Source organism: Protobothrops mucrosquamatus, unplaced genomic scaffold, assembly GCF_001527695.2.
Source record: "Protobothrops mucrosquamatus isolate PMUCROS unplaced genomic scaffold, P.Mucros_1.0 scaffold2960, whole genome shotgun sequence".
Lineage (NCBI taxonomy): Eukaryota > Metazoa > Chordata > Lepidosauria > Squamata > Viperidae > Protobothrops > Protobothrops mucrosquamatus.
This window is the reverse complement of record NW_015388983.1, coordinates 125,048-137,826: the sequence shown is the minus strand read 5'-3', so window position 1 is coordinate 137,826 and position 12,779 is coordinate 125,048. Positions and strand designations below refer to the sequence as shown.

The window sequence follows — 12,779 nt, the reverse complement described above, 5'->3', positions numbered from 1 at the left end:
TTAGAAAATAACCATGCTGTGAAAAATAAGGTGAAAACTTTACCTCTGTAACTATGATATTCCTTCTACTTCAAAATATGGTAATATTCTACTAATAACCAAAATATTGGTTATTAGTAGAATATTAAGTATATGTCTAGTCACTTTAAGACACTCCTGTTCTTGTCAGTGCTACTCACTGACTATAGTCTTGCAATACATTTAATTGGATTATTTGATTACCTCATTACTGAATTAACACAGCACCAGGATCACATAATTATGCTTTGGTAGATGAAATCAGGCTGCATTTGGACAATATGTTAAGGTGGATTAGTGCTAATGTTGTGCAAGTGTGTGATTGTATCTTGACATGTCCTAAGTACTCAGTTATTTGATTCACAGTTCAGGGTGTCTTGAGTGGGTGAATTCAGTACCATGCTTAATGGCATAGTGTCATTAGGTAACAAACTGATTCTTAAATATATGAACTGGATTGGTTTTGCACAACTTTCTGTCTCCCAGAAAGCCAAGTTTAAAACTAGAGCTGTTCAGCATTTTGTCTAAATGCAGCTACTAATCAACTGTGTAAACAGTTGTGATCCTTACTATACCCTTTTAAGGTACACACTACTTTTAAGGTAGCAAATAGAAGCATTCAGTTTCTATTCCTCTGGTGTTTGATGTCCGCTTATGAATTAAAACAAGCAAGCAAACATCTAGGTTAAAAGTGGTAGAGAGAGACACAGACTGGATTCATACTGATACAATGTGGTTTGCTGATTCTGGCTTAGAAACCCTTTGAATCCATTCATTGTCACAGAGAACATTTTCTGCTTTTATCCACTGTGATGAAGGCACCAAAGAACGGCGTATTGATGAACCAGGTTATACGAACCATGGCTCTCTGCCTCCAGGTGACTTTCCTACAGCCAAGCTTTCCAATTTCACACAGGAGATGAAGCGAGTGCATACCAGGGTCTTTAATGGTCAGCTCTCAGCCAGCGCTGCAGATTCGCAATTACAATTTGCCAGTTGCTGGTCAAGCAATCATTGCGTAGCTATTAGGCAATAACTGGGACTCTCACCACTCAATTTCGCACCACAAAACCAAACCAAAAGTAAATTGCAAAAACTCTTGCCTGCTTTCTCTTGGTGGCATATCGTCAATTCTGTATGACAGTGGTGGCGAGCCTATGGCACGGGTGCCAGAGGTGCCACTCGGAGCCCTCTCTGTGGGCACACGTGCCATTGCCCCAGCCTCGTCTCCCCCCGCAACCCCCTCCTCCCCAGCAGCCCCCCTGAAGGAGAGTCGCCCCTGAGCGTGGCCCACTCGGAGCAGCGCAGCCAAGGACATGGCAACCAGGCAGCGTAGACAAGACTCTGCCCTCACACCCCATCGTGCACAGTTGATGCTGTGGGTTGCGGGCAGAGGGCGTGACCGCCATAGCGCTGCTGGGCTGCCTGGGCGATCTGCGGCGGGCCCTGGAGGCAGTGAGTGGCCCTGCGGGCAGGCGGAGTGGGGGGGGGGGTGGAGCGGGGGCGGGGCCAGTTTTTGGACACTCGGTCTCTAAAAGGTTCACCATCACTGCTGTATGATAACCCCTTCACAGAGCCATGCCATCCATGGCTGGCATCCATGGCTGGGAGGATGGTGAACTGGGCATTCTCTCCATCAGCTGCAAAAACTGTCCTAGGAAAGTCTATTTTTGAGCAACACAAGCTGTTTCCAAATGGAAGATTCCTATTAGCCTAAACCTCGGGCTATATAGCAGAAGACAGAAATGTCATGGTAAGTGTCCAACAACGGCATTAATGGGACACCAGAGGGCTCAGTGCCCTTTCTAAGTGGACTTGAATCTACACCTGATAATGTTTTGAGTGCAGCGTGTGAAGCTGATATTATAATACAGCTATTATTCTGCAAGAAGAATAAGCAGACCTGAAAATGGATTGAGTCTGCCTAATACATTGAAAATACGTGCTACAGATATGCAAAGCAATGTTGCTGTGATGAGGCCCTCTCTCTTCCCGGTGCCTTGGGTGAGGGTCAGTCTGCCTCAATCAGCCTGTCACTTTGGTGAATAAGGCTTTTGAGCAAGCCAGGGACCTACTTTGCTCAAACATCAAAGCATTTTGAAGAGGCACTTCAATCAAAGTCTTCAAAGCTCTGTACACACACTGTTATTTGCCCAAAAGAGCTTGGGGAATGAATAGGGGAAAAGTTGATAACATTAATTGACCTGTTTCTCTCCAGATATGTTGAGACTACAATTCCTTAAATTCTCCTGGATTTCTGAAAGTCGGACCTTCGACCAATCTGGAGGGCAACAGATTGGGGAAAACTCATCATGTTCTGATATTTTCAAATCTCCTCCTCCTCCTCCTCCTCCTCCTCCTCCACCTTGACATTGTTGGCCCTTCTTATTCCAGATTCACCTAAACAAGATGACCTCATTTTCCTCAAATTCAGATTCATCTTCTAATGAAGGAAATCATGTGTCTGTGTTTTGGGGTAAGATGTGTTGGGGGGGCTAGTAAAATAAACATCCTTTCATTATTAAATCTTGGGTCTTTTTTTTTTTTTAACGAATCGAGATTATTGGTAACCAAGCTGTTAGATTAGACTGGTCAAATCCCTTCCTGACTAATATCCATTAGGAGCATCTCAAATCATCGTAGATTACACTGTAGAAATGCAGCAAACAAATGCTGGTGGGTGCAATTTCTCACCTCTTCCCCCCCCCCCCAAAGAGAGAAAGTAGATTGAATAATTTCATAATATCTCATATCTCCCTTTGGCAATTTACTGAATTGTAAGAACTCTGGAAGACTGCAGAATATTGGAGAGAGATCGTCCAATTACCGACTTCAGTCATCTCTTAACTAAGATGGGGGGGGGGGGGGGCAAAACTCCATCTCTTAAAAAGAAGGGTTTCATGATTTGTTTTCTCTTCCTTTTCTGCATGAGTGGGGGAAGAGAGAGGGGGAATCCACCAGATTGAGTAAAAATACTCAGGAAAACACACAAAATACATTTTTAGCTTAGCCCAGGTATATATCTTTTGGCAAATGTTATCCTTTTCTATTTTTCTTTCTTTCTTTTTTTCTATTTTCCATATGGTTTACTGGTATCTCTGTATAGGTTGTGAATTGAATGCCACCACCCGGAGATGTGTCGTGAAAGAAGATGATGACTTATTAGAACACTTGGTATATTTGAGGACGGTAAGTTTCAGTAGAAAAGAATCTCTGTAGGTCAAGGTTGAAGGTGGTGCCCTCTGAGCTTGGGTGGTTTGCTTGCAGCCATTTCATTACCTGACTAGGTAACATCATCAGTGTTAATACCGTAGCTCTGGGATCAGATAAACCTCCAAGTGGCCTCAAGAGCTCTCAAGAAGAGTGCTAAGACCTTTACTTGATGTTACATATTCTCACGGCTGCTAGATTGGCCAACACACAAAACTGGAGGAACAAAGAAATTCCAACAGAAGAAGAGATTCTATATAAAATCTTATTGTGTGCTGATATGGATAGGCTCACTATGGAATTAAAGGACAAGACAGAAATGGACTATTTTGAAATCTGGGATAAATTTTTATTGCTGGTACGAGTCAAGGAGAACTGTTCGGGTTTTAAGTTAGTGTTAAGATTGTGGTATATAAAACTGTATGCTAGTATATAGAGAAACAAATTTGAGACTGTATTATATAGGAAAATAGGTATATATAGAGATTAGGAATTGTATGTATGACAAGGAACAAGTTGTTAGGATTATATATATTGGGACGACACGTTATGTCCTTTTTTGTTTTAACTGTTTTATTAATTAAAAACTTTTTTAAAAAAGAAGAGTGCTAAGACCAGATGACAGCAAAGAAATATGATCCTTCCAACTCCCCCCCCCAATCCTGTCAGAACTAATCTCTCCACAGCCCCCACCACCCTGCCAGAACCGATGAAGCTTCTTGGATGTCTATGGAGATTTTCAGTCATCCAGTTCATTGTTGACCCAAAGGTGCTTTTTGAAAAGAACTGAAGAAGCTCCTTGGATGAGAAGCAAAAGGTCTTCAAGGAAAAGTAAATAAAGTCCAGTTGCCTTTTGAAAACACACCTTTGGGACTAGCTTCTTGGATGAGAAGTAAAACATCTTCCTCAAGGAAAAACTAATCCGGTTGCCTTTTGAAAGAGCATCTTTGGGACAGCTATGACTTGAATGACTGAGAATCTACCCAGTGACTGTTTTTTTTGTCTTCTGTTTATATATGGATAATAAAACAGCTGCAAGGAAAAAAGCAAGCTTGGAGAGCATCAAGATTTCCAACAGTAACTTTCCAATATTGGATGCAACCTCTGGACATAATTCTTCACATTTTTCTGGAAAGAATTCTTTTTCATAAATTAATGTTGGGGAATATGTGCCCTTCTAGATTTTCATAGATACCAGTTCCTACCCTCTCTAACCAACATAGTCAATTGCCAAAAATGATGGGAGCTACAATCCAACAAAGTTTGTGGGTGGCCCTACAATGCCTTAAACCTCTGTTTAAAATGTTCCTTGTTCTACACATTCTGGAGTAAGGGTATAGATGCAGATGTTCAGGAAGGTTTGTGAAGGCTTTAGATCAGGGGTCTTCAAACTTGGCCCTTTTATGACTTGTGGACTTCAACTCCCAGAATTCCTCAGCCAGGCAGTTGAAGTCCACAAGTCATAAAAGGGCCAAGTTTGAAGACCCCCTGCTTTAGATTCAGCCCTGGTATGAAGGTCAATAAAGGATTCTGAGTAAATACTCAGAAAAGGCCACTGATTGTTTTTTATTTCTTACCGCTCAAGGTCGCCCTGGGTGAAGATGCTAATGATGAGACCCATGTGGTGGCTGTCGAATCAAGAAATATGGCCAGTGTTCCTGAGCCAGTACCGATTGTATCGTTGAAACATTCTGTCTTACCAATGGTAATGCATAGAGGCATGCGGTGTGGGGGGGGTTGTTTTATGCTATTTCTAATTTGTATTAAATAGCCAATGCTATTTTAATTTATATCTGTGCATGCTTTACAAATGGTTCAGAAGTCTTCCTAACTAACAAATTGGACATGCCTGAGAGAGGTAATTTTCTAGGTATTTGTATCTTAAAGTGCATTAGGAAGCTATCTACTAGGCAACATCTGATATAAAATTATTTGGACATGTCCTAGCTAATAATGTAGAGGATTTGAATAGAGCAGAGCAGGGCAGAACAGAACAGGACAGAACACTTTATTGACCAAGTGTAATTGGACACCAAAGGAATTTGTCTCCAGTGCACAAATTCTCAGTGTACATGCAAACATACAATATATTCATCCTACATGTATTGTAGGAGAAGGAGAAGAGCAGCATTCTGAAACCCGGCATCTGTTTGTTTGTTTTTAATATATAACAGGTTTGTCTTGACGGCTTTGAATTACTTCCCCCAGTTTCTTTTATCCTAAAATCAGGAATGGGTCCAGTATATCTCAACGGGCAGCACCTGATCTGTAAGTAGAAGCCATGGCTCTTAAGTGCATGCATGAGAAGCGACTGGGAAGTAGTGAGTAGATAATTAGATCAGGAGATGTGACCTGGAGTTGTATATAGAAATTCATTTGCCAAACCATCATGAGATGTAGATGAATTAATCTATATACCTATATAACAACCAGGAATTAATGGGGGGGGGGTTATTTCATATAAAAATATACAAGGTATGGGGAAAATACGTTTGTATCTTCGGAGGGTATATGTAGCAGCAGCTAAAACACCATGCAATTCTTGCTGTCAATGAATTATTGTTAAATGTAACATTGGCAGTAGCTCCATAGTGCCTCCAGATACCAATGAAGGAATGGATTGGGAAATTGAAGTGTGATTGACATCATTGATATATGAATCTATGATGGCTTTTTAAAATCATACATATCAACCTTCCCCAACCTGAGTGATGCTCCTCAAGTGGAACAATCACAAGAAAGTTATTATTGATGTTTTGGTCTAGACAAAACATTGGGAAGGCTGGTAAGTATTCTATCAAGGGTTATTAACTGTAATTGTGTCGTGAAATATCACTATCTAGATGTTTGTTTTCTTTTTTTAGAAAGAAAGCAGAGGTTTTCTTGGGGGGTGAGGGAAAAGAAGATTATTAATTGAAGTGATAGACAGGAGAAGAGGCGTCTAATCTTTTCCAAAGTTTGGGCTTTTTCCATTTTTTTTTTAAAAACCTGTTTGTAAGCTGCTTTTTCATCCTAACTGCCACAGACAAATACAGGCATGCTGAATTGATGAGTATGAAAGAATGATTAAAAATCCCCTATGTGGTCTAATTTCTTCAGCTAACTTTGATTTTTTTTTAAGAGAGAGAAAAATGTAAAATGTAAAAATCATTATTTAACTTACTTTCTTGCAGGCATCTGTTGCTTTTCTCTCTCTCCCTTCTTTAGGGAAGTGTAATATTTTATTCTTTATCCTGTTTACAAACCACTTTTAAACTTCCTATTGAAAGCAGTGTATAGCTAAACCAGTAATCAAAAAGGTATTGAAACTTAATGTCTTTTATGGCTAAGGAAAATGACCTACATGCTCAGATTTTTAGTTATTAAATGTTAACAGCTGTACAAACTGTAATATTTAAAAGGATGAAAAAATTTAACATTTTACAAGCAATACCCACATATCATACCATCCAGAAATCAATCTTTTTTTCTCTTCCTCAACTGGTTTCAATTTATATGCTAATTTTTCCAACTTTACTTAGAATCCCCATTTTAGGTACTTTTTTGTTTTTATTGACTAATAATAAAAACATTAACACAGCGGTTCTCAACCTATGGGTCGTGACCCCATTTGGGGTCGATCGACCATTTCACGGGGGTCGCCAAGCAAGGCTGTCCGCCATTTTTTTCCTCTTTTCTGGCGGGTGCCTTACCTCCCTTGAGCTGGGCCAGCTGGTGGTCGGCCTTCTCCGTCTCTGCCGCTTGCCAGCTACGCCTCGGCCGGTGCAGGGGGCGGAACCACGCATGCGCGGAGCTTCCGGACAGGAAAAGTCCTCGACTTACGACCGGTTGGGTAGTCCTCGACTTACGACCGGTTTAGTCCTCGACTTACGACCGGTTTAATCCTCGACTTACGACCGATTGGGGGTCGCGGCATTGAAAAGGTTGAGAACCACTGCATTAACAGCACCTTTTCACACTGGTATAAAAGAACAAGTTAGGTATATTTATACAGTCTTATCTATAAAACAAAACAAAGTACTCTCGCATTTTTTTAATCTGAATTTTTTAGTTTATTCAAAAAAGGTTAAAATATAAAACGCCAAAATATTTTTTAAAAGAAAAAAAAGACATACTATAAAGAAGACATTTAAAAAGTGTCTTAAAAAGGGGAAAAAAAAAAAGACTAACACGCTTGCATTTTTATATATGGATTTACTGTAATATTTGGTCAACCGGAAATGTTGCTAGGTAAAGACAGACCGTGTATTAAAAATATAATGAAAAGGATTAAAACAATATTGAAGCTATTATTGAGAGGTCCTGCTGTGCAAATAAAACCAAGAATGGATTAGAAAGGCATCCTAAACAACCCTAAGATATAAGTCCAAAATAAATAGTTTGAAATTCAAGTTCATGAAGCTTGATACTCTTACACATATTCTTGGGCTTCAATGTCTAACATCTGAGGCTACTCCTGTGAAGCAGAACCCAACAAAACATCCAATCAGAGTAATTGGGCCAATGACTACAAGCTTTGACCCATGTCTAGAAGTTGTAGGTGCTCCAACACTGGAGGTTTCTAAGAAGAGATTGGACAACCATTTATTAGGGGCCTGGAGGCTAAACCATATGCAGAACGGTTGCAGAATTTGGGTATGTCTAGTCTAGTGAAAAGAAGGAATAGGGCTGACATGATAGCAGTGTTCCAGTATTTGAGGGGCTGCCCCAAAGGAGAGGGGGTCAACCTATTTTGGAAAGCAACCAGAAGACAAGACAAGAAGCAACAGATGGAAACTAATCAAGGAGAGAAGCAACCTGGAATTAAGGAGAAACTTTCTGACAGTGAGAACAGTTCACCAGTGGAATGGCTTGCCTTCAGAAGTTGTGGGTGCTCCATCACTTTTAAGAAGAGACTGGACAGCCACTTGTCTGAAATGGTATAGGGTCTCCTGCTTGAGCAGGAGGTTGGATTAGAAGACCTCCAAGTCCCTTCCAGCTCTGTTATTCTGTTATTCTCTGCTTTCCTCCCAGCATTTAAAAAAAAAAAAGCAGCTTTTGCTCCCTTTGTGACATCACATGCTGCTCTGGCTTCCATTCTGCTCTTCCTTCCCATGGATTCATTTTAACTGTCACAGAACTCTTGTTGGTGCTGAGGACAGTGGCTGAGCTAACAGGGGGGAATCAAAGGAGGATTTACCAGCTGCCTCCTTCAGCGCACCACTAGGCAAGCTGCTTCCAGACGTCTCTTGCTGGTGGTCCAAAGCTTTTTGGGGGTTCTAGGGGAAAGGAGGTGATGCTCTTCAAAGGGGCCCAGTGGTGGTGGATGTTATGTTTAGTACTGCCTTGCAATTCTTTCCTGCAAGTGGAGGATGACTCCGACTACGAGCCGACGGATGATGAAATTCCAGATGATGCTGATGTTGACGACGACAGCTTTGATGACGAAGAAGAACTACCAAGTCCGGAGATGCCAGCTGTGAGTTTGGTCGATTTTATGGATGATGGGGTTTTTTCCCCATAGTTGGGGGTGGATAGATGGATAACGTTTCTTACTTTTCCAGACTTTTCTACCATCTTTAAAAAGAAAAAAGAAAATCTAAACTCTTATCAGCCTGTATTGTTCCCAGTCCAGAGTGATGTACCTTGACTTACAACAGTTCATTTAGTGACCGTTCAAAGTTACAATAGCATAGAAAAAAGGGACTTAGGACCGTTTTTCACTCTTATGACCTCTCCAGCATCCCCATGGTCACGTGATCAAAATTCATATGCTTGGCAACTGGTTCCTATTGATGATTGTTGTTGTGTCCCAAGACCATGTGATCCCCTTTTGCAACCTTTTGTATATTTTCTTGTGTTTTCTTTTGTTGCACTTGCATTTTGGTCTGTGACCACAAATAAAAATCATTAGCTGATTATTAGCAACCTTTTGCAACGGGGAAGCCAAATTCACTTAACAACTGAGTTACTAACTTATCAACTGCAGTGTTTCACTTAACAACTGAGGCAAGAAAGGTTGTCAATTGGGGCAAAACCCACTGAACAAATGTCTCACTTAACAACAGAAATTTTAGGCTCAATTGTGGTCTTAAGTGGAGGATTACCTGTTTTTAAGATAGGCGGCTATATATACATTTTTTAAAATAAATAAATCCTATTCCTTTGATATCTTAATGTCTGCCTCCTGATGCTGCCTAAAGGACTCATCGCCACCATCTCTCTAATTGGCCTTAGGGTGCTATTTAGTTCAGCATAGTAAACCATAAGGATATCATTGCAAACGGCAAGACAGGGCATCTTACATACTGATTGCTAATCAGGAGACAGAAAAAGTGCATGTAATTCCCTATATGCTAGTTGAAAGGAAAAGACAGAAGTTAGCGTAGCACAGAATATACAATATGGTGGCCATAGCCAGGCTCCCTATTTCTTCTGGCTTTAGGTTTTTGGTTAAAAGTACGTTTTGGGTTAAAAACAATAGCGAAGGTAGCTTGCCGAGAAATAATAAATCGGTATTCAGCATCCTCTTTATTTCCAAAAAGGTCTTTAGATGTTGTGTCGGTTCCATAGGCTTTCTTAATAAATAAAGCTGGGGGTGGTTTTTAAGACCATTACCAAAAGGTGTTCCTTTGCTTAGGGGAAAAAAAACTAAGAAGAGTAGTAGATTTGGTCCCACTGGTTTAGCGGAATGCAACCTGGGGGAGATAGGGGCAATTGAATATAAACATGGATAAGCCATGTTCACCATAGAAATTATTCTATGACCAAGGAAAACAAATTTTCAAGATTACTTCCAGATTTCCCTCTGGTAGAGCATGCTTTTTTTCCTTTGCTGCCTTCTTTGAGATGGAAAATGGATGTTCTTCTGTGTACAGACCATGAAATTCCATTTGGATACGGGGAACATCCTAACTGAGAATCCAGTTTGATGTAGTATTAAGGCCTCAGGCTAGAATCTGGAAGACTGAGAGTTCTAGTCCTGCTTTATTTATTTTCATATTGCCTATATTATTTTTATCAATAATTCAAGGCACCAAACCTGCCTAATTTTCCATCCTTGTCCTATTTTCTCCACAACCAGAACCCTGTAATGTGGGTTGTGTGAGTGACCTTTGGGTTTCTTCTCCATAGGAAGAGACATCGAATCAAATTTCCTAGCTGCAGCAAGTATCATCTGAAGGAGACCTGCCAAAGAATCGAGTTTGGATTGGTTCCTGCCAATGGATTATTCTAAAGAAGCCTGATTAAAAATGTATTGCAGTAAAAGCTGTTGTTTGCTTGTGGGTCTACCACAGTCTCCTTTTTGGATGGGTGGTTAGGAAAGGGAGATGCTAAAGTTGTCACCAATGACTTGGTTTGTTTGTTTTTTTGATAGTGTGACTCAAGCATATGTTATTTATCAGATTCAAGCGCTGTGGAACTGGGTAACACTTTTCATTGTTCACATTCATGGACAATGGTGGTCACCATCAAGGTTGTGGTGGGGTAGAGGTCTAGGACCTCACTTGGCAAAATGGGTTGGACAGTCCCAATTGCAGCAGGACATGCTCAAGCTACAGATGATCAACCTATGTTATTTTAGATTATCTTCTGAGTGAATTGAAGGAAAACGTTTATAACTGAAATAAAAGGTGTCTTATTTTGTTTAAAAAAAAAATCAGTCCATGATTATATCCTTGTCAATTGCCAATGCTCCTCCTGTGCTATTGGTCTGAACAGATCCTAAGCACAGATATATTTGGATAGGATATACTATATGATATAAGTTAAGTAAAGTTGCTACATTCTCAAGCATGGCTCCTAAACTCCAATTGTCCAGCTCATGCAATTGGACCACACAGATTTTAGCAAGGTATCTTTAATGCTAGTTAGAGGTTAATACACAATGTTGGAAACTGCCAGAGAAAACTTCCTTCCTTCCTTCCTTCCTTCCTTCCTTCCTTCCTTCCTTCCTTCCTTCCTTCCTTCCTTCCTTCCTCATCTCTTCTTGGAATGAGTTGAAATACTTCTTCCCATGATTCTATGCCAATAGGACCAAAGTGCCATTTAAGAGAAAACCTGTCAATTTGTCTGCTACTTATTCATTGTTTGTCTATTCTTCTTCACCATTTTTCATCCGAAGCTAGGTTTATCCCAGGAATGCACAACCTGAGATTCTATAGGTAATTAAAATGGTAATTAAACATCTTTCCTTAGATCAAAAGGAATTTTCCCCCTTTTATTGATCCCAATAGATTAAGAACCTTGTGGGATTAAAAGCCTAAAGTTCTGTTCCCATGTAACCTACTAAATACTTCTAAAAGCACATCTTTAATTTTGGCATACTCCAGAGATTGGCATTTAACTGGGTGCTGGCCACCTGATCATGGAGGCAAGAAAATGACATTAGTCCAATAAAAACTGTTAGTTTCATTGTGAACAAATGATTAATTCCCATCTAACATTAAATCCATCTGCATTAGTGGTAATATATTATGAACAGCATGCTGGTTTAAAACAGAAGAATTCTGAAAGTCCAATCTAATGTAGTCCAGACTGGGTGGGACTAAAAAGTTCAATCAATCAATTCCAACTTTGCAAGATCTTTTTTTTTCCCACGAGAAGTTGAAATTGATGGATTGAACCTTTTTTTTTTTTTTGCACACGGCTGCGGAGGCCTAAAGCAAAAAGGTTTTATAAAACCCAGCTGAAGGCCTAGGACTGGGGCGATGGCGCGTGTGCCCACAGAGAGGGCTCTGAGTGCCGCCTCTGGCACCCGTGCCATAGGTTCGCCACCACTGTGGTAGGGTGTCTCTAGCTTCATTTCTGCTTGCCAATGCTTTGGCTAGGGAATCACTTGAATTTGTCTTTCAAAATATCTATTAACAAGTGTGGAAGCTTCTCTGTCATTGGCTAATTATAAGCTTCTCGTAAGCAGAGTGCTGGGTAGATATGATTTGGATTCCTCTTCCTCTAAGAATTTGGAGCCAGCAGCTTTGAGAATTTGTGATGTTGTAATCCCAGTCGCTTGTTAATGTGTCAGTTCTGAGGAGGTCATCAAAGGAGATGGAGCTTAAAGATGGTACTAAGGGATAGTCCATGTCTTCCAAAGTATATGGGTTGGGTTCATACCAGCTTCTGTACCAAAAACCAATTAAACCATCAAAGGAGATGGAGCTTAAAGATGGTACTAAGGGATAGTCCATGTCTTCCAAAGTATATGGGTTGGGTTCATACCAGCTTCTGTACCAAAAACCAATTAAACCACGTGATGGTTGAACACAATTTGTGAACAAGGCATTGTCTTAAATCTAAAGGTAGTGCTTTGACATATGTGGAGCCAGGAGTATATACATGGTCTCTGGCATTGCCAGTCAACCTTTTGGTACAAATGAGTAAGTATATGTCCATTTTTGCAGGATAACATGACTGATAGCCATCCGATGCTGCTTCATCCTTCACTTAGTTCAGAATGTTGAAAGGCAAATATATTCGGTTTCCCAGGAAACGGTTGCCTTAGGAACTCTGCAAGCTATACTAGAACTTGATGGACCAGTTTTTCAACAGAACAATAGTCTGTCTGAAAAATC

At 40.4% G+C, this 12,779-nt stretch overlaps 1 protein-coding gene across 1 annotated transcript; it reads left to right on the top strand.

Annotated features, from left to right (window-relative positions):
* Positions 1-2,427: 2,427 nt before the first annotated feature.
* LOC114923338 (nucleoplasmin-like) lies at positions 2,428-12,668 on the top strand. Its single transcript, XM_029286132.1, has 6 exons — positions 2,428-2,494; positions 3,125-3,207; positions 4,814-4,933; positions 5,403-5,496; positions 8,574-8,686; positions 12,609-12,668. The coding sequence occupies exons 1-6, from the start codon at positions 2,428-2,430 to the stop codon at positions 12,666-12,668; spliced, it is 537 nt and encodes a 178-aa protein (XP_029141965.1).
* The last annotated feature ends 111 nt before the right edge of the window (positions 12,669-12,779 follow it).